This window comes from Ictalurus furcatus, chromosome 18, assembly GCF_023375685.1.
Source record: "Ictalurus furcatus strain D&B chromosome 18, Billie_1.0, whole genome shotgun sequence".
NCBI classification, from domain to species: Eukaryota; Metazoa; Chordata; class Actinopteri; order Siluriformes; family Ictaluridae; genus Ictalurus; species Ictalurus furcatus.
Window position 1 is genome coordinate 8,960,845 of NC_071272.1, and position 21,656 is coordinate 8,982,500.

The 21,656-nt window shown below is 41.1% G+C and overlaps 1 protein-coding gene across 2 annotated transcripts in view; it reads left to right on the plus strand.

Annotated features, from left to right (window-relative positions):
- Window positions 1-739: 739 nt before the first annotated feature.
- Window positions 740-21,656, plus strand: part of gabra6b (gamma-aminobutyric acid type A receptor subunit alpha6b) — a 26,918-nt gene continuing 6,001 nt past the window's right edge. The window contains exons 1-7 of one of the 2 annotated variants that reach the window (XM_053649191.1): window positions 740-1,168; window positions 1,273-1,394; window positions 2,617-2,684; window positions 4,547-4,767; window positions 5,499-5,581; window positions 5,687-5,830; window positions 7,082-7,234. In XM_053649191.1, coding sequence (XP_053505166.1) covers window positions 1,047-1,168; window positions 1,273-1,394; window positions 2,617-2,684; window positions 4,547-4,767; window positions 5,499-5,581; window positions 5,687-5,830; window positions 7,082-7,234 — 913 coding nt within the window. In that variant the 5' untranslated portion in view covers window positions 740-1,046. Of the gene's footprint in view, window positions 1,169-1,272; window positions 1,395-2,616; window positions 2,689-4,546; window positions 4,768-5,498; window positions 5,582-5,686; window positions 5,831-7,081; window positions 7,235-21,656 lie in introns of those variants that run through there. The other variant, XM_053649192.1, reaches the window with a different exon arrangement.

Consider the following 21,656-nt stretch of genomic DNA (forward strand, 5'->3'; position numbering starts at 1 on the left):
AGTCCATAAATAAAGTTATGTGTAATAAAGTGGAATGACACAGGAAAAAAGTACTGAACACGCTAACTGAAATGTATTTAATACTTAGTGGAGAAGACTTTGTTTGTAATGACAGCTTCAACACACTTCCTGTATGAAAAAATGAATGGGCTGCAGTATTCAGGTGTGATTTTGGCCGATTCTTCTAAACATATTGTCTTTAAATCTCGTTAAATTGGATTCAAGTCAGGTGACTGACTGGGCTATTCTAAATGTTCTATAATGCATAATGAATGCAGGATTCATAAATAACTTCTCACACTAGACATAATGAGGTATTATGTATGCTGTGTAACACATGCTGTATAAATAGCTTTATAATGCATTATGAGTGCAGGGGTCATATATCCCTGCTTTATAATGCGTTATGTACTCTATGCTATTTAAACAGCTTTGTAATGCATGTCTTCAATTCATGCTTTATAAAAAATTACACATGTATGCCTACCACTATGTAACATGTTATTAAAGCATGTATAATGCATCATGAATACACAATTCACAGGAAGTCATACCAAACCAAATCACATGAGGGTAATAAACGTGAAGTGTGAAAATGGACACCGAACACACCTCATCTAGTTTGCCCAGTAAATCAGTGTTTCACTGCCTTCATTTGCATACTGGATCGTGACTGGCTGCTCAATTTGATGATGTGATAACACTCTGACATGTTTAATGCAACCTCTGTGAGATTTTTTAGTTCTTCCTGTTTCCTAAAATAGCTGTAAAACCTCTGCGGTGTCAGTTTACACACTCTGACCCCGACGTTAATGATTAAAAAAAAGACATCTGATGCACTTTATACTGAACTTAAATGTGTAAAGGTGAGAGGATAACCTAATGAAGGGCGAATAAGAGGATATGATAAGGATATAAACCGATTAGCCGTGATGGCTGCACTCTGAGCAAATGGACTCGCGTTCTTGTTTTTTACGACGTGGTTCTCCAGCCGAGCACAAAAATCACAGAAAGTGTGCTCCTTTTCCCGTATCCGCCTCTGAGCGATGAGCTGTACACACCATCAGCTGACACGAAGGAGGCACACACACACACACACACACACACACACACACACACGCTCAGGACCAGCCATGGCTCTCATACACACTCTCATTCTGCTCTCATGGTAAGTCCCAAAAACACACTGCTTTATTATTAAATGACTTTTAACAACTTTTGTTGCTTTTGTTTCTTAAAATAATGTTGTGTTGTTGCGTGTGGTGCATCCAGCGCGGGGAAAGTTTGGTCCAAATCCGGCCCGAGTGGGTCTCGAGTCTATCTGAACAATATCACACGGATTCTGGACAGACTGCTGGATGGATACGACAACAGACTGAGACCAGGTTTTGGAGGTAAAGACTGCTGGACTTATTAATGTGTTATAACAGTTAGAGCTCATTATTATTATTATTATTATTATTATTATTATTATTATTATTATTATTATGTCATCTCATAACAAGCAAGTGTTCTCATTAATAATAATGAAACATGATGTAATTAGACTGTCCTATTAGTTGTGAAGTTATTTTTAAGTTTCCAAGATATGAATATTTCTCATGGTAAATATCGGTGTTTATAATATGGCATATTCCTTGCATCATATGTAAGTAATAAACACTGTGTGTGTGAGTGTGTGTGTGCATGTGTGTGTGTGTGTGTGTGTGTGTGTGTGTGTGATGAAGCAGAGTTACTGTTACCACCTTGAAGTTGATTATTTTCCCAGAGCATCACGTCATGAAATGTTTCATTCCTCTTACACCACAGCAAGATACCAACTGTTACAATGTATTATTTATTACACAATGGTACATCATACTTTTTATCCATTTATAGTTGCATTTAATAGTGTGGAATGTCAGTGAAACAAGTTCGTACCTGTTGTCACTTACGTTATAGCAACTGTAAACAGACGTTCCTTCACCAGCCCTGTCTCTACTCTATCTAGTCTCTCTCTTTATTCTCTCTCTTTATTCTCTCTGTTGAGTTAATAAGAAAAAAATATTAAATCACAGTTTGTGGTGTTAGAGAGAAACAGTAAAGAAGTGTAAACTCCTCTGTGCTGAAGATGTGGAAAACTTAAAGTTTCAGCTTTTCCTCTGACTGTTACACAGCACTGACACTGGAGACTCCTTCCATACATGTTACATAAACATCTTACACACATTTTTAATCTGTTTATTATCAGTGGAGCGTCCGCCATACACGTCCCTGTGAACGAGCTGTTGCTATAGAAACTATAACGTATTAGAATGAGCGCATTAATATAAACCTGCACTACTGTCAGAGCTGCTGTTCTAGAGCGTTAATCAACACCTTCTGACCAATCACGATCCAGAACTCAGCAGCGCTGTGGTATATGTTATGTTTATGCAATAGAAGTTTCTTGTTTATTATGTGAATTGTATTGGTTTGTTCCTTTGTTACACCAATCAGATGAGAATGGTGACACTCACCGACTGCCAATCATTATTTTTCTGTTTGCTTTCATAGGTTTTAAGAATAATATTTAAAAAATAAACTACATTAACCCTAGATTTTTAACCCCAAATGATTTTATTATCTTGTACTCAGGTCCCGTCACAGAAGTCAAAACGGACATCTTCGTCACCAGCTTCGGTCCCGTGTCTGACGTGGAAATGGTGCGTGAGTAAACAGTCAGACGTGTAATCGTGTTATTATTTTATACATCTATATTGTTGATCACTGTGCTGATTGATCATCGACACGATGCAACTGTATAACAACTCATTTTACACCACAGCGCTGTTAGATTCCCAAATCTGTTTGGTCAGAAGGTTGCGGTTCAATTTCTTTGGCTCGGAATCCGTCATCGGAGAATCAGGTTGATTTTAAGTATAAAAAATGTACACTGAAGACCGTATAACGTTTATTTATTTCTCTTTCTGAACTGAAAGGTGTCTAAATTCTACTTTTTTGGATTTACTCTGTATAATACTCCCAATGAAAGAGTTTTCATCTTCCTTGGAGATAAACGTTTTTCGTCAGATAACGACAAAAAGTAAACCACTGTGATGATATGTGATGATAATAATAATAACATAAACCATAATATAAACTTAGGCACTCATTGGGATACGGAAATGTGATAAAGCTGAAACGTAATACACACACACACACACACACATACACACGCACACACACGCACACACACGCACACAGACTAGTGTTTATGCCGCTCGAGTCTCTGCAGTAATTTCATGCTACTTTGAGTTCTTATCTCTGCACTGCCTCGAGTCATGTCCACTCCAGTCTTCATTATTCTGCTGTTTGGGCAGGAAGTCATCACAGCAGCTTTAGTCGTTTTAATGTCGCTCGCTCACTCTGGACTAAACAAAGTTCCTGATCTGCTGTAAAAAATCCACTGTTAATGTGTTTCTCTGAGAAAAAAAAAAGAAAAAGAAAAAGTAAACACACCCATGTTGAGTTACAGAACATCAGTGATGTGTAAAAGAGACCAGCAGAGACGTGATGCTCTTTTCGGCTGCGTTCCAAATCTCACAGCTAAAAAAAAACAGGCCCATATGTGACCTGCTGACAAATCTCACTCACTTTAACTGTGCGATAATAACGCGACCTCCATGATCCAAAAAACACAGACAAGAACATTTTAACCTCCGTTATTATCCATCGTCATCAAACCGGCTTCTGGAGAAAAATAAACGCCATTGTAAATTTTAAGATATGGTTTAGAGCATATCTCAAAATAAATTCACAATTTCAGTTTTATATTTCTGAAAAGACAAAGAGCCAAGAGTGATGGGGCGAGGAAAAGAAGAAGGACAATAATAAACAAAAAGTAATCCGGAGGAAACTGTGGAAAGCAGGACAAATGTGGAAAGAGTGATGGAGAAAGAAAGAAGTAGAGAGAGGTGGAATGAGACAGAGATCGTGAGAAAAGCTCAAAGAAAGAAAGAAAGAAAGAAAGAAAGAAAGGGTATAGAGCAAAAGAGAACATAAAGTATAAAATGAGAGAAAAAAGAACTATGAAGAGAGAAAAGGAGAAGAAAGAAAAGCGAAAGAAGGGAAAGAGTGAAAACGAGACAGAAAGTAATAGAGAGAAGGGAGAATGAGAGAGAAAGATTTAGGAAATTTAAATATGAGGAAAGAAAGAAAGAAAGAAAGAAAGAAAGAAAGAAAGAAAGAAAAAGAGAGAAAGACAGGAATAAGCAAGAATGGAAGCAAAACAAAAAAGGGGAAAATAAGCAATAAATAAATAGAGTATTAATATAATTTATTGAGATTACACAAATTTTTATTAATGTATTTTCAAGTACATTAATATTAAAATATTTATTAATACTTATGTTTTATTTATAAAATTAATTTAATAAGAATGTAATAATAAAATTTTACTAATGAATTTATTAACATTGACTGTATTTTAAAGTTTATTTAAATTTTTTCCCTTTACATCCCATTGTTCTGTGTTTTAAATACAGTAAAGCTTCTGTATAAATAAAGTTATTGTTTTTATCCCCAGGAGTACACCATGGACGTGTTTTTCCGCCAGACGTGGATAGACGAGCGTCTGAGGTTCGAGGGTCCCATCAAGATCCTGCGTCTTAACAACCTGATGGTAAGCAATATCTGGACTCCGGATACATTTTTCCGAAACGGCAAACGCTCCATCGCTCACAACATGACGACTCCGAACAAGCTGTTCCGTATCATGCAGAATGGAACCATCCTCTACACCATGAGGTAAACAACCCCACTCTCTCACTGTCTCATATTTGTCAAATATTCCTTTACAAAGCAATAACGTTTGTGTCATTTCATAGGATTTATTGATAAGTTGACATAAGATAAGATAAAACAAGACAAGGGAAGGTACAATAAGATAAGGTAATGATACTGTAAGACAAGATAAGACAAGACAAGGTACAGTAAGACAAGGTAATGATGAGACAAGACAAGACGAGGTATGGTAAGATTTGATAATGATAAGACAAGACAAGACAATGTATGTCAAGATAAGGTAATGATAAGATAGATAAGATACGATAAGATACGACAAGACAAGACAAGGTATGGTAAGATAAGATAAGCTAAGATAAGCTAAGATAAGAAGAGACAAGATAAGGTAAGATAAGGTAATGATAAGATCAGATAAGATAAGACAAGATAAGGTAATGATAAGATAAGATAAGACAATATAAGGTAATGATAAGATAAAATAATAGTGGTACGATGAATGGTAAAACATACAGATAGAATGCAAATGTAGAAATATGTGTAAATAAAAATAAAAATGATAAAGCCTGATATAATTTCATTACTTCATAACTGACACAAAACTAAACAAATATCATAATGTAAGATGGCACGGCTATAAAATGAGCTAAAGATCATTTCCCTCAGTGTGTGAAGCTGCAGCGACGTGTTTCAGGTGAATGAAACATTAGTGTTTCTGATCTTCATCTGTCTCTCAGATTAACCATCAATGCCGAGTGTCCGATGAGACTCATCAACTTCCCCATGGATGGACATTCCTGTCCTCTGAAGTTCGGCAGCTGTACGTCTGATTAAAACTGTACACATGTTACACTCATTGTGGAATGAGATATTATTTGGAACGTTCATGAGGTTTTGATTTCACCTTGACATCTCTGTGCCGTAGACGCTTACCCGATGAGTGAGATATTGTACACTTGGAAGAAAGGGCCCTTATTTTCTGTGGAGGTGCCACCGGAGTCGTCCAGCCTGCTGCAGTACGACCTGATCGGACAGACGGTGTCGAGCGAAAAGCTCAAGTCCAGCACGGGTGAGACGTGAGAGCGTGCAGATATTACAGAGATAAATGTTTTATCCACAAATAGATCTTTTGCAGGACGCAAAAGTGTTACTGCTGAAAGAAAATGTTGATTGTGCTTAAAAAAACTGCTTATGTGACAAAATGGACATGTTTACACCATGCCTAGCTACATAACAGTTAAAAATGATCCTGATGGGTAATAAATTCACCAAAATACACTGTATATATGAATATATATAGAAAAGTAAGTTCAGTGTTAAAATTTAAATTAAGTTTATTTCCAATCGTGAGTTTGACCAATTTGAAAAATGCTTATTTTTTAGTGTTTAATCTGTACAAACTTATTTTTTATCCTATTTGAACGCACAGTTTTGCTACAGAACAGATTGTGAGTAGGGTATATACAGCTGAAATATTCAGGCAAGATACTAAAAGATCCCATGTCATATCTGTTCATCGATGATGAAGGCGTGAAATGTATTCATTGAGTAATTAGCATTTTATTTTCCTCGTACCTGAACATAAAATGTTTTCACACAAAATATTTTACAGTGAGAGCTAGACAATGTTCAGCTTTCAACCTATGTTCTTCTTCTTCTTCTACTTACAACACAAGCCCCCATCAATTCATTTTCAAAATTAGCTTCTGACTCTTACTGTAGCTGTAGTTTCTGACCGAAAAATAAACGTTACAATTTTTTCAGTTAAGAGAAGTCTGAATTTCTGTTTTGTTATTGTTGACATTTTCCTCTGGATGATTCAAGGTGGGTGGGGCTATATTCTCTAAATATGGTGTGAATTATGTAATTTATTTTTTTAAAAACCTGTTTACGTCATCTTCCCTTTTACCCCAAATACAGAAACTGAAGTGACTTCTTTCCTATTCTCTCGGCTTCTTTGGGCCTGAGCGTGAATTTTTTTTACACCATTTTATATACACTTTTATAAGAAATTATGACTTACACGTGAGTACATTGAAAAACACAAGACTGTGTTTCTATGATAAAATCTGATGACATTGTAAACAGAATCTGATCTCGCCGAGCTTCACCCTAAGACTCATGACTCTAACTGGTGTATAATCCACCGCTGAATTTGAATGAGAGGACAGTAAAGATCATTTTAATTCATTTTATCTGTTTAATCTTACTGATAACTTGAAAACATGAAATGCTCTGGATTTTCATTTCGGTTTTATTCATGGCTGCATGGAACTCCGCTCTCATATCTGATCAAACACTTCCTGTTTGTCCTCTGCAGGTGAATACATCGTCATGACCGTTCACTTTCATTTGCAGAGGAAGATGGGTTTCTTCCTGATTCAGACCTACATCCCCTGCATCATGACCGTCATCCTCGCTCAGGTTTCCTTCTGGATCAACAAAGAGTCCGTTCCTGCCAGGACCGTCTTCGGTAAGCGGAGTTTCTGCAAACTTTGGAATATGATTGGTAGACCATTTGACATTTTAATTCTCATTAAATCAGGAAGTATTCCGTACCTGTTCCCTCTCTCCATATTACCCAAAAGGCTAAAAACTGCTCTGGTGTCTGTTAGCTCTTTAATTAGCTTTGGCATAGCACTAGATAGATCCAGTACTGGCATAAAACAATTACAGGTTTTATAAATATTATTTCATTAAGGATGCCACAATGGAAAAGGGCATTTAATTGTCATCAAAAAAAGATTTGAGATAGTCAGCTAGCAACTGTGACCAACTGCTGTTTAAATTAACATCATGAAAATAAAACGTCGGGGTTACGCATGTAACCCTATTCCCTGAGAAGGGAATGAGACGTTGCATTTAGCATAACAGTATGGGAAGCTCCTTGCACGTGTGACCGGTATCTGAAGCTTGTGTAAAATCATGCCTCTACTTATAGGCCTGCCATGATCAGATGACGTAGCAATTAAGCGCGTCGTATGATATATATATGGCACCTGTGAATCACGCCGCCAGCCTCTATTACCTGAAGGGAAGACGCAATTCACAGGCCTGCCCTGGTATGACAGAGCTATGCAACGTCTCGTTCCCTTTCAAAGGGAACTTCGACGTTGTGTTTAGCAAAACAGTATGGGAACGGGAATACTCACTCCGTCATACCGAGGGTACGGCCTGTTCAAAAAGACCCAAGTCCAAGGGTCACTGCAAGACCGGGGTGAAATGAATATCCAGGCCGTAATAACGAATGAATGTGTTTGTCGTAGACCATCCTGCAGCAGCACACACATCCTGCAAGGATACCCCTTTGGACAAAGCCTTCAAGGAGGCGACCGCCCTAGTGGAATGAGCTCTTATGCCCAGAGGCGTGGCGAGACCGCGTGCCTCATAAGCCATAGACATTGCTTCCACTATCCAATTAGAGATGCGCTGCTTTTGACAAAGCATCACCTTTACTGTCGACGCCAAAGCAGACCAGCAGCTGCTCCGACTTACGCCACTGGCCGAAGCGGTGGACGTAAGTACAGAGAGCCCTTACTGGACACAGCAGGTGCATCCTCTTGTTCCGGTGTGAGGAACGGAGGAGAGCAGAAAGCCTGCAACACCACAGGGTGGGCAGCCAATGTAGGCACTTTAGGAATATAATCCAGCCTAGGATACAGGAAGACCTTGGCTAATCCAGGGGCAAAGTCAAGGCAGGAAGGGGCAACAGAGAGAGCTTGTAGACCTCCCACTCGCTTGAGAGATGTCAGGGCCAGTAGAAGAGCTACCTTTAGAGTCAGAAGCTTCTCAGAGGCTGACTCTAAGGGCTCAAATGAGGCCCCTGATGGACCTTCCGAGACCATAGATAGGTCCCAGGAAGGTGTGCGCAGCCTGCAGATGGGCCTCAGCCGTCTGACACCTCGCATGAACCTCAAAGTTAGAGGATGTTGCCCCAAAGAGGCTCCATCAACCGGGGCATGGCTGGCCAAAACAGCGGCCACATAAACCTGATTGTAGAAGGAGCCAACCCTGCTGAGAAACGTTCTAGTAAGAACTCCAGGACTGTAGCTATTGCGCAGTTCACTGGGTCTAGCTGACGTTCCTCACACCACAAGACAAAAATCTGCCACTTGAGTGCATACAATTTCCTTGTGGATGGTGCTCTAGCATTTAACATGGTCTCTACAACCTCAGTTGTGAGACCAGAATCTATGGGCTGGTGCCTCTCAGGGGCCAGACCCACAGTTTCCATAGTTCTGGCCGAGGGTGATAAATCAGCCCTCCGGCTTGAGACAGTAGATCCCTGCGGATGGGAATCTCCCAAGGAGAACCGTCGAGCAGGGAAATTATCTCCGAGAACCATATTCGAGCTGGCCAATAAGGTGCTACTAGCAGCAGACGTAGACAGTCTTGGCAAACTCTCGCTAGAACTTGTGGGAGCAGAGCGATCGGGGAAAAGCATATAGATGTGTCCTTGGCCACGTGTGCACCATGGCGTCCAGCCCCAATGGTGCGGGAAGAGTGAGGGCGAACTACAGCGGGCAGTGTGTTGTCTCCTCGGAGGCGAACACATATACTTCCGCTTGTCCGAACCTCCGCCATATGGACTCCACCACTTGTGGATGGAGCCTCCAACCCCTGGGCCTCAGCCCCTGCCTCGACAGGATGTCTACCCCTACATTCCGGCTGCCCGGAATGTACATTGCACTCATTGACAAGATCTTTCCCTCTGCCCAGAGAAGGATTAGTTGCACCTGCCTGAACAGGGGGCGTGAACGTAACCCTGCCTGGTGGTTGATATATGAGACCGCCGCTGTGTTGGCTGACACAACTAGCACATGTTGACCCCTCAACTGAGGAAGAAAGAATTTCAGTGCTAGGAATACGGCCCGCATCTCTAGGTGATTTATATGCCACTCCAGATGAGGGCCGCTCCAAAGACCGTGAGCTGGACGGCCATTTAAGACTGCACCCCAGCCCGTGAGGGATGTGTCTGTCATTACCCTCTTGCGGTAAGGAGATGCCCCTAGAGTGTGACCCGAGGCTAGAAACTGCGGGCATCTCCAAATACTCAGAGCACGTAGGCATCGCCGCATGACATTGATTACTCTCAGAGGTTTCATCCTCAGATGAAACCCCCGACTTTTCAGCCACCACTGAAACGGTCTCATGTGCAATAGGCCCAATGGTATGAAGTTGGCTGCTGCTGCCATAAGGCCCAATAGTCTCTCGTAGAGACTGGGGGGGATGCCCAGACCTAGCTTTATCTTGCTCAAAGTTGATAGCATCGATCCTACACATGTTGGGGATAGAAACACCCTCATAGTAGTAGAATCCCATATAACCCCTAGAAAAGTTGTCCTCTGCACTGGAGAAAGCATACTTTTCTTGAGGTTCACCATGAGCCCCAAGCTCCTCATGTGGGTGAGAACAACATCTCGATGTTGAACCGCATGCTCCCTGGATCGTGCTAGAATTAACTAGTCGTCCAGGTAGTTTAGTACATGGATGCCCTGGAGTCGTAAGGAAGCCAGAGCAGCATCCATGCACTTTGTGAAGGTGTGAGGGGATAAAGCTAGCCCGAAGGGAAGAACCCGAAATTGGTATGTGTTGTCTCCAAATGTCATCTCTGAACCGGGGGGGTCGAGCTATAAACTGGACCCGGTAACCCTTTTCTACCGTAGACAGAACCCATGGAGACCCATTTGGCAGTAGTTTCCATGCTGCCCAATGGTCTTTTAGTGACGTTAACTGTTCCATATTCTATTGGATGGTTTGGATGGCAAAGCCGGCCCCCCTAATTACCTGCCGTCGATGGAGAGAGGTAGCTCGCAAGTGCCTCCTCCACCTTCAGCATAGCTAAATAGCCATGCCGTTCATTCCCCACAACGGCCGACTAATCCGACATCGTGGGGTTATAAATACGGCTTATGCATGGTTTGCCCCCAGAAGCCTGGTATTTTGTCATGCACATCTGGAAGAAAGGGGAGTTTTTGCAGTGTGAGGGATTTACTTTCACTGGGGAGAAAAAGGCTCATCCAGCCTTTGTAATCACTTCAAGCAGCTATTTATATGCTGCTCTCAGTTTTTAGCACATCCTTCTGGTTCCTTGGAGTCAGAGACGAATTATTACTATTATTTTTTGTGTGTTTTTTTTCCATTTTTTTTCTCCCTTTTTGCTTTCGCGACGTGAGCTCCAAAATCCAGCGGAGAGCTGAACCCGGAAGGCAGAGCAAGAGATCGTCTCCGGCCCCTCTTCCGGATCCATAAGAGATCCCACGAACATGAGACGGCTAGCTGCCTCGGCAGCGGCCGACCCAGATCCGCGAGGCTCTGAAACCCAACTCGCTTCAGCTTTTGAGAAGAGCGCGAGTCGCAAGCCGAGCTGCTTAACGTAGGCGTTACCATGCGCAGCCTCTCGAGGCTGCTATCGCATGCTACACTCCTAAACACTTCACCCAGAAAGTGTGCACTATTCCTCATGATGAAACGGGAGCAAGGCGTAACCCACTTTCTGAATTCTTTCTTGCTCATTACTTCCCTCTCTTTTCTTTTCTTTTCTTTTCTTTTTTCCTAATAAAGGGATAGAAAAGTTTAGTTTAGAGTTTTCTCAAGATTTTGAGAAAATATAGAGTATAAATGAATCATTTTTTCTCACACAAACAACAGACATGCAGTCTCACTGAAGATAATAAGGCTGGCGGCGTGGTTCACAGGTGCCATATATATATATATATATATATATATATATATATATATATATATATATATATATATATATATATATATATCATGCGACACGCTTAATTGCCACGTCACCTGACCTTGGCAGGCCTATAAATAGAGGCATGATTTTACACAAGCTTCAGATACCGATCACGCGCGCAAGGTGTTCCCATACTGTTATGCTAAATGCAACATCGAAGTTCCCTTTGAAAGGGAACAGATTTATGTGTTGGTTACTTTCCATATATGGGCATTGATTCATTTTCTTGTTGCCATGGTAGTTAATTACTCTCATCTATTGCTGTTTTCAACCCCCCAGCCCCCAACAAACACACATACACTTTTTTCGCTTCATGATCAACATCACAGTTGAAATTTAAATTTCATGACAACATACAGTATTGCGTTGTAAATGTTTTGTTGCGGATCTCACCATGGTAACCACAGCATTATATTTTTGTTTTAGTGAAAGATATGTTGATGTAAAGACATTCCATTCTGACGTGTTCCTTAGACAAAAATCGACTAGCTTTAATCTGACGTTCCTCAGAATCCTGGTTCTTTCCAATCAGCAGGAAGTGTACTGCACTCCCGAGTTCCAGTCATTTCTCTGGCATTCCGCTGTTTGTGTGTCTTGTAAAGCAGGCTTCATTAGCTTAATGGACGCTGTTGGCAGAAGCTGATAATGGACTCAAATCGCTCGCTCTGAGTGGCGTGAGGACTAAAGTGAATTGATTGCAGGATCTCTACTTCCAACGTCTCTGCACTTCTCTGGAAATCTGTACATCTTCTGAACCATAACAAGAGTGGACAAAGAAAAAGAGGAGCAACGATCCTTATGTGTTTTGCTTTAAAGTGCAACTATTATGGTTTTTCAAATATTACCTTTCATGTAGTGTGTTATATATGAAGCTGTTTGTGAACGTAAAAAACATCTGCAAATTTAAAAAAAATCAAAGCGCATGACAAACAGAGTTATTGACTCCCAAAAGAAGGAACCGATTCTGAACAGCTGAAACGAGTCGTTAGTAATTCCAGACTTACTTCCTGTACTAACCTACGTAGGTTTGTAACAAAAATCCCCGCCTCTGGTCTTTATTGGCTGCTCGCTGACAGCAGTAGATTAATCACAACAGACTGGGACATCTGGCCAATCAGAGCAGAGTATGCTCTCTGAAAGGAGGAGTTTAGAATGAATCCTTTAGAACGAATCATTTAACGAGTCTTTTGTGACAATGGGAAACCAAAGATAATTCTGCAGTTTAAATTATGAGCACATTAAAATGTTTTTTGACCTTGGATGCATGTAAATCTATTGTTTCAGACCTCTAAAACAAAATTAGGCACGTTTCAAAACCATAATAGGTGTACTTTAAGAGTCTGTTTCCGTTCAAAAGTTGTGTTTTCATCAACTACGGAAAAAAACAAAACAGCAGATTTAACGCCCCTATTTCAACATTTATTCAAAAACCTGTTTTCATTGCTCATTTTCACATCTGACTGAAAGGATTCACTGACTCACTGAAGGAGAAAGGAGTGAATCTCAGTTATGAACAAAATGACTCAAACACTGATTCGACATTTCACCAATGTTTAAAAGAAAACAGACAAATAAACATATATTGTAAAACTATATACTGTAATAGTTTGACTCAAGATCATTATGTTGAAATGTAGGCTTCTATGTGTCAATTTCGTTCCCATCAGCAGCAGAAGTGAACGACTCAGTGATACAGATACCGATTCATTCACCTTAATGACTCTTTCAATCAAACTGAATCTCTTGACTTGTAAAATAGTGAACAGATCATCCATTACCATATCGTTATATAAACGCAGGGCAACTAGAGTGGACATATAATTCATAAACGCAGTCTGATAAACTTTATTCATTATTAGAACTGTATGCATATGATTATGATTCAGTCCAGATCTTCTGTAAATATTCACTTATAATCTTTGACTATATAAATATATTTCTGAGAGAGAGAACAAAAGGCAGTAATGTTTGAAAGCATCAGGAGTGAAAGCAGTCCCTGAGTGCAGAGCTGTAATCTCTCAGAGAACTCTTTCTACTCCAGTGAGCTTCATTTCGATGAAACTCTCTTCCTCATAAAAGCATTGCATCGCCTCTGGCACGGCTTTTTAACAGTGCATCACTCTGTTAAAGCTGCACTTCCTGTTCACTCGGCTCTTACAGACAGGAGAAAAAAAGTGTATGTTTACGAGCATTCGTGTATGTTTACGAGCATGAGCATACGCGTTCTTGTTTCTTGTCCACTCACTGTAGTAACGACGATGAAGCACTGAAGTTGTGTTTTATTAACAAAAAGCCATGTGTGTGTAAATGAGCTGCGTATGAGTTTCTACCAGTAAGGAGGGCGTAAACAGGTTAAAACATAAAGTAGAATTATAGGTTTAGTCAGTGACTTAAATCCAAAAGTTACGTAAATATTCATGAGGAAGGTCCTGGTATTAAGGGTCGGGTTACGTAGTTGCTTAAGTGGATTTTTAGAGCTCCTCATTCACATTATTAAAATCACTTGCATGTAGTTCACACCTCTGGGGTTGCCAGATTGTTCTTAAACTAGTTTTTCACTAGGTTCTAGATCACCACCTTTAACACAAACCTTCAAACCTGAAAAAATCTGCGAATGTGGAATGAAGACATAAATGAACATAAACGCAAGAGGCAATTTACAAATGAAAAATAAAAGATTGATATTAACGATGTATGAATGAGGAGATGACAAGTGCTGAAATAAATTGAACAGGAGTCTCGTATATAACAATATATAATATAACAATATATTACTGAATGTCTAGTCCTAGTTGTAATTGTCACATTAATCACCAGTTTAATTGAATAAAACGGCTTCCGCGCTCATTATTCAGCAGCACATACTGTAGAATAGCACTTGATCCAGCGCATACATTTATTTATTTACTTTGTTCTCTGACAGTTACTTGCACTCATAAAAAAGCCACAAGATATGCAATCATGAAAATGTAAAGTGTGTGAGATGTAGGAGATTTTATCACACTTTTTATTCACTATGTTGATTTGTTGATTTAATAAAATAAAGTCATCGTGTGTGTTAATTCGACGTGCTCTGCTGAAGGATGTGAAGGATAATCTGACCTAGCGCTTGTCTGCTACACTTACAGAGAAACTTTAACTTCATTCATCATTTCATCCAGAAAATATTCACTCCTCCAGATAAGCCATGTCTCTGATGAAGGTACGTCTCCTCCCATGTGTTTTGTGTGAAAAAAACTTTTCATGAGATTTTAATGGAAGATATTATTAATGAATGAATTGTGTGATATTAGTGTATTTATTGTTGTCTTCGAATGACATTCCACAGTGTGTGAGTGGATTTACAGCCAGAACATACATTTCAGCCTGACATATTGTCGTTCCATCATACTGTCAGACGGTGGCGCTGGACTTACCACCGCTCCTCACTCCAGCCGATATCACACAACAAACATGCGCTTAAGCTCAAGATCAGAATCGAGACACGCCCCTGTTCTAGATAAACTCCGTCTCCACGTGCGTAACTCTCACCTAACTTCTGAATAGTGCTGAAGTCAGTAGTTACGTCTGAGGTCTGAATACTGATGTGTGGAATTTCAGTATTAAATTCTCACGAAACCCACTCTTTACCCTACTCTGAATACAGCTGATAGTAAACATGCTAACACACAAGCTAGTGTTACAGCCAAATAAAAATTAATGTAAAACTATGTGTTTAATGTGTTTAAAGGCAAGAAATCTGAAGCTCTGCTAGTTTATCAAACACTCATCACATAACTACATCACTTCCTATTATTAAGGTGTGATTAATTTTTTTTAATATCGAAGGAATATCAAAGTGAGACCCGGTTAGCGTATTTCTCAGCCCTCACTCTCGGTTTCTTTATCTGGAATGGAGATTCGTGCTCTTTATAATTTTTTTCCTTGAAGTTGTGGGCGAGCGCCTCATCTTTCCAGCTCTTCGTCTCCATGGTTTCTGTCGTTGGTTCTGTTTCCAGAGACAGAATAACTCAGAATAACTCATCACGCTCACTCGCCTCCTACATGTTCTGTCAATCTCACAAACATTTTTGTGTGGGAAACGCAGCTAAAAACAGCAGCCATTTTGATTCAGTGTGGGTGAGGGAAGTGTCAATTCAGTGTTCCTTTATTGTGTTGACTCAGTGTTGAGTGTGAGGAAGGGGGAATTTTGATTCAGTGTTGATTCAGTGTAGGTGAAGGGAAGTGTTGATTCAGTGTTGATTATGTGTGTGAGAGGGGAAGCGTACATTCAGTGTAGTTTAGTGTGGGGGGATGGGGAGTATTATATTTAGTACTGATTCAGTGTTGATTCAGTGTGTGTGTGTGTGGGGGGGGTGATTCAGCATTGATTCAGTGTGAGGGGGAGTTTTGATTCAGTGTTGATTCATTGTGAAGGGGAGTTTTGATTCAGTGTGAGCGGGAGTTTTGATTTACTGTGAGAGGGGGAGTTTTGATTCAGTGTGAGAGGGAGTTTTGATTCAGTGTGAGGGGGAGTTTTGATTAAGTGTGAGAGGGAGTTTTGATTCAGTGTGAGGGGGAGTTTTGATTCAGTGTGAGGGGAAGTTTGATTTAGTGTGAGAGGGAGTTTTGATTCATTGTGAGGGGGACTTTTGATTCATTGTGAGGGAGAGTTTTGATCCAGTGTGAGGGGAAGTTTTGATTCAGTGTGAGGGGGAGTTTTGATTCAGTGTGAGGAGGAGTTTTGATTCACTGTGAGGGAGAGTTTTTATTTAGTGTGAGAGGGAGCTTTGATTCAGTGTGGGAGAGTTTTGATTCAGTGTGGGAGAGTTTTGATTCATTGTGTGTGTGTGTGTGTGTGTGTGTGTGTGTAGGGGGGGGTGATCTAGTGTGAGGGGGAGTTATAATTCAGTGTGAGGGGGAGTTATAATTCAGTGTGAGGGGAAGTTTTGATTCAGTGTGGACGGAGTTTTGATTCTGTGTGGGGGGAGTTTTGATTCAGTGTGAGGGGGAGTTTTTATTTAGTGTGGAGGGAATTTTGATTTAGTGTGAGGGGGAGTTTTGATTCAGTGTGAGGGGGAAGTTTTGATTCAATTTGAGGGGAAGTTTCGATTCAGTGTGAGCGGGAGTTTTGATTCAGTGTGAGTGGGAGTTTTGATTCATTGTGAGGGGGAGTTTTGATTCAGTGTGGGAGAGTTTTGATTCATTGTGTGTGTGTGTGTGGGGGGGGGGGGGGTTGATCTAGTGTGAGGGGGAGCTTTGATTCAGTGTGAGGGGGAGTTTTGATTCAGTGTGAGGGGGAGTTTTGATTCAGTGTGAGGGGGAGCTTTTATTTAGTGTGGAGGGAATTTTGATTTAGTGTAAGGGGGAGTTTTGATTCAGTGTGAGGGGGAATTTTGATTCAGTTTGAGGGGAAGTTTCGATTCAGTGTGAGCGGGAGTTTTGATTCAGTGTGAGGGGGAGTTTTGATTCATTGTGAGGGGGAGTTTTGATTCATTGTGAGAGGGAGCTTTGATTCAGTGTGGGAGAGTTTTGATTCATTGTGTATGTGTGTGTGGGGGGGGTTGATCTAGTGTGAGGGGGAGCTTTGATTCAGTGTGAGGGGGAGTTTTGATTCATTGTGTGAGGGAGCTTTGATTCAGTGTGAGTGGGAGTTTTGATTTACTGTGAGGGGGACTTTTTATTCAGTGTGAGGGGGAGTTTTGATTTAATGTGAGGGGGAGTTTTGATTCAGTGTGAGTGGGAGCTTTGATTCAGTGTGAGGGGGAGTCTGATTTAGTGTGGGGGAAGTTTTGATTCAGTGTGAGGGGGAGTTTTGATTCATTGTGAGGGGGAGTTTTGATTCTGTGTGAGGTGGAGTTTTGATTCAGTGTGAGGAGGAGTTTTGATTCAGTGTGACGGGGAGATTTGATTCAGTGTGAGGGGGAGTTTTGATTCATTGTGAGGGGGAGTTTTGATTCAGTGTGAGGGGGAGTTTTGATTTAGTGTGGGGGGGAGTTTTGATTCCATGTGGGGGGAGTTTTGATTTAGTGTGGAGGGAGTTTTGATTTAGTGTGAGGGGGAGTTTTGATTCAGTGTTGATTCAGTGTGGGGGGAGTGTTGATTTAGTGTGAGGGGGAGTTTTGATTCAGTGTGGGGGGAGTTTTGATTTAGTGTGAGGGGGAGTTTTGATTCAGTTTGGGGAGAGTTTTGATTTAGTGTGAGGGGGAGTTTTGATTCAGTGTGGGGGGACTTTTGTTTTAGTGTGGAGGGAGTTTTGATTCAGTGTTGATTCAGTGTGAGGGGGAGTTTTGATTCAGTGTGAGGGGGAGTTTTGATTCAGTGTGAGTGGGAAGTTTTGATTCACTGTGAGGGGGAGTTTTGATTCACTGTGAGGGGTAGTTTTGATTCAGTGTGAGGGGGATCTTTGATTCATTGTGAGGGAGAGTTTTGATTCAGTGTGAGAGGGAGTTTTGATTTACTGTGAGGGGGACTTTTTATTCAGTGTGAGGGGGAGTTTTGATTTAGTGTGAGGGGGAGTTTTGATTCAGTGTGAGTGGGAGTTTTGATTCAGTGTGAGGGGGAGTCTGATTTAGTGTGGGGGAAGTTTTGATTCAGTGTGAGGGGGAGTTTTGATTCATTGTGAGGGGGAGTTTTGATTCTGTGTGAGGGGGAGTTTTGATTCAGTGTGAGGAGGAGTTTTGATTCATTGTGAGGGGGAGTTTTGATTCAGTGTGAGGGGGAGTTTTTATTTAGTGTGGGGGCAAGTTTTGATTCCGTGTGGGGGGAGTTTTGATTTAGTGTGGAGGGAGTTTTGATTTAGTGTGAGGGAGAGTTTTGATTTAGTGTGAGGGGGAGTTTTGATTCAGTGTGGGGGGACTTTTGTTTTAGTGTGGAGGGAGTTTTGATTCAGTGTTGATTCAGTGTGAGGGGGAGTTTTGATTCAGTGTGAGGGGGAGTTTTGATTCAGTGTGAGTGGGAAGTTTTGATTCAGTGTGAGGGGGAGTTTTGATTCAGTGTGAGGGGAAGTTTTGATTCACTGTGAGGGGGAGTTTTGCTTCACTGTGAGGGGGAGTTTTGATTCACTGTGAGGGGAAGTTTTGATTAAGTGTGAGGGGGAGTTTTGATTTAGTGTGGAAGGAGTTTTGTTTCTGTGTGGGGGGACTTTTGATTCAGTGTGAGGGGGAGTTTTTATTTAGTGTGGAGGGAATTTTGATTCCGTGTGAGGGGGAGTTTTTATTTAGTGTGGAGGGAATTTTGATTTAGTGTGAGGGGGAGTTTTGATTCAGTGTGAATGGGAGTTTTGATTCAGTGTGAGGGGGAGTTTTGATTTAGTGTGAGGGGAAGTTTTGATTCAGTGTGTGGGAGAGTTTTGATTCAGTGTGAGGGAGAGATTTGATTCAGTATGAGGGGGAGTTTTGATTGATTGTGAGGGGGAGTTTTGATTGATTGTGAGGGGTAGTTTTGATTCACTGTGAGGGGGAGTTTTGATTCAGTGTGAGGGGGAGCTTTGATTCATTGTGAGGGGGAGTTTTGATTCAGTGTGAGAGGGAGTTTTGATTCAGTTTGGGGAGAGTTTTGATTCAGTGTTGGGGGAGTTTTGATTCAGTGTGAGGGGGAGTTTTGATTCAGTTTGGGGAGAGTTTTGATTTAGTGTGAGGGGGAGTTTTGATTCAGTGTGGGGGGACTTTTGTTTTAGTGTGGAGGGAGTTTTGATTCAGTGTGAGTGGGAAGTTTTGATTCAGTGTGAGGGGGAGTTCTGATTCAGTGTGAGTGGGAAGTTTTGATTCTGTGTGAGGGGGAGTTTTGATTCACTGTGAGGGGGAGTTTTGATTCCGTGTGGGGGGAGTTTTGATTTAGTGTGGAGGGAGTTTTGATTTAGTGTGAGGGGGAGTTTTGATTTAGTGTGAGGGGGAGTTTTGATTCAGTGTGGGGGGAGTTTTGATTTAGTGTGAGGGGGAGTTTTGATTCAGTTTGGGGAGAGTTTTGATTTAGTGTGAGGGGGAGTTTTGATTCAGTGTGGGGGGACTTTTGTTTTAGTGTGGAGGGAGTTTTGATTCAGTGTTGATTCAGTGTGAGGGGGAGTTTTGATTCAGTGTGAGGGGGAGTTTTGATTCAGTGTGAGTGGGAAGTTTTGATTCAGTGTGAGGGGGAGTTTTGATTCAGTGTGAGTGGGAAGTTTTGATTCACTGTGAGGGGGAGTTTTGATTCACTGTGAGGGGGAGTTTTGATTTAGTGTGGAAGGAGTTTTGTTTCTGTGTGGGGGGACTTTTGATTCAGTGTGAGGGGGAGTTTTGATTTAGTGTGGAAGGAGTTTTGTTTCTGTGTGGGGGGACTTTTGATTCAGTGTGAGGGGGAGTTTTTATTTAGTGTGGAGGGAATTTTGATTCCGTGTGGGGGGAGTTTTTATTTAGTGTGGAGGGAATTTTGATTTAGTGTGGGGGGGAGTTTTGATTCAGTGTGAGTGGGAGTTTTGATTCAGTGTGAGGGGTAGTTTTGATTAAGTGTGAGAGGGAGTTTTGATTAAGTGTGAGAGGGAGTTTTGATTCAGTGTGAGGGGGAGTCTGATTTAGTGTGAGAGGGAGTTTTGATTCAGTGTGAGGGGGAGTTTTGATTCAGTGTGAGGGAGAGTGTGAGGGGGAGTTTTGATTCAGTGTGAGGGGGAGTTTTGATTCAGTGTGAGGGGGAGTTTTGATTCATTGTGAGGGGGAGTTTTGATTCAGTGTGAGTGGGAGTTTTGATTCAGTGTGAGGGAGAGTTTTGATTCAGTGTGAATGGGAGTTTTGATTCAGTGTGAATGGGAGTTTTGATTCAGTGTGAGGGGGAGTTTTGATTTAGTGTGAGGGGAAGTTTTGATTCAGTGTGTGGGAGAGTTTTGATTCAGTGTGAGTGGGAATTTTGATTCAGTGTGAGGGGGAGTCTGATTTAGTGTGGAGGAAGTTTTGATTCAGTGTGAGGGGGAGTTTTGATTCATTGTGAGGGGGAGTTCTGATTCTGTGTGACGTGGAGTTTTGATTCAGTGTGAGGGGGAGTTTTGATTCATTGTGAGGGGGAGTTTTGATTCGGTGTGAGGGGGAGTTTTGATTCATTGTGAGGGGGAGTTTTGATTCAGTGTGAGTGGGAGTTTTTATTTAGTGTGGGGGGAGTTTTGATTCCGTGTGGGGGGAGTTTTGATTTAGTGTGGAGGGAGTTTTGATTTAGTGTGAGGGGGAGTTTTGATTCAGTTTGGGGAGAGTTTTGATTCAGTGTTGGGGGAGTTTTGATTTAGTGTGAGGGGGAGTTTTGATTCAGTTTGGGGAGAGTTTTGATTTAGTGTGAGGGGGAGTTTTGATTCAGTGTGGGGGGACTTTTGTTTTAGTGTGGAGGGAGTTTTGATTCAGTGTTGATTTATTGTGAGGGGGAGTTTTGATTTAGTGTTGGGGGAATATTGATTCAGTGTGAGGGGGAGTTTTGATTTAGTGTGAGGGGAGTATTGATTCAGTGTTGATTCGGTGAGGGGGAGGGGTGACATGATGGTCAGTTGGTGTTGCTGTGGTGAATTAAGTGTGAAACCCTTAATTCAGCTCATTATCAGGTACTTCTCAGTCTAATCTTAAAGTTAAGATTAGACTGAGAAGTACCTGATAATGAGCTGATGTCAGAAATCAGAGCAGAAATAATTATTTACCCTGTGGATCTGTGTACTTTTAGGGTGCTTTCTTATTTCCCCTTAGTGTTGACAAGAAAAAAGAACATTTGATGATGTCTGAATTGGAGTGAGATCGATATTGTTGATTTGGTTAGCTGGTTTTGGTTTGTTTTGTTTTCACATGATTGCACAAACCAAAACGCAAGAAACAACAGCAAAATAGCATTAGCTAGGCCTGAAAGCATCCCCGTAATACTCTTTCATTGATTGGTCAGAAACACGGCGACGGAAAAAGATAAACAAATGTATGAGTCCAGAGAAGTAATAAAGTTAGCTAGCTACATAAACATAGCATTTAGTAGTAGATAACTTATCTTAGCAAATGTTAGCATTACCTCTCCTGCAATAGATATCTGTTATATCTATTAGCAAAGATTGCTAGCAATCTAGGTAACGTACCGGTTTTTATCAATTTCAACTTAAGCTCCACTGTTGTGTATATAAGCCCTGCCCCTGCATGTGTGGGGGAACAAATTCAAAGCAACATTTATACATAAGTAA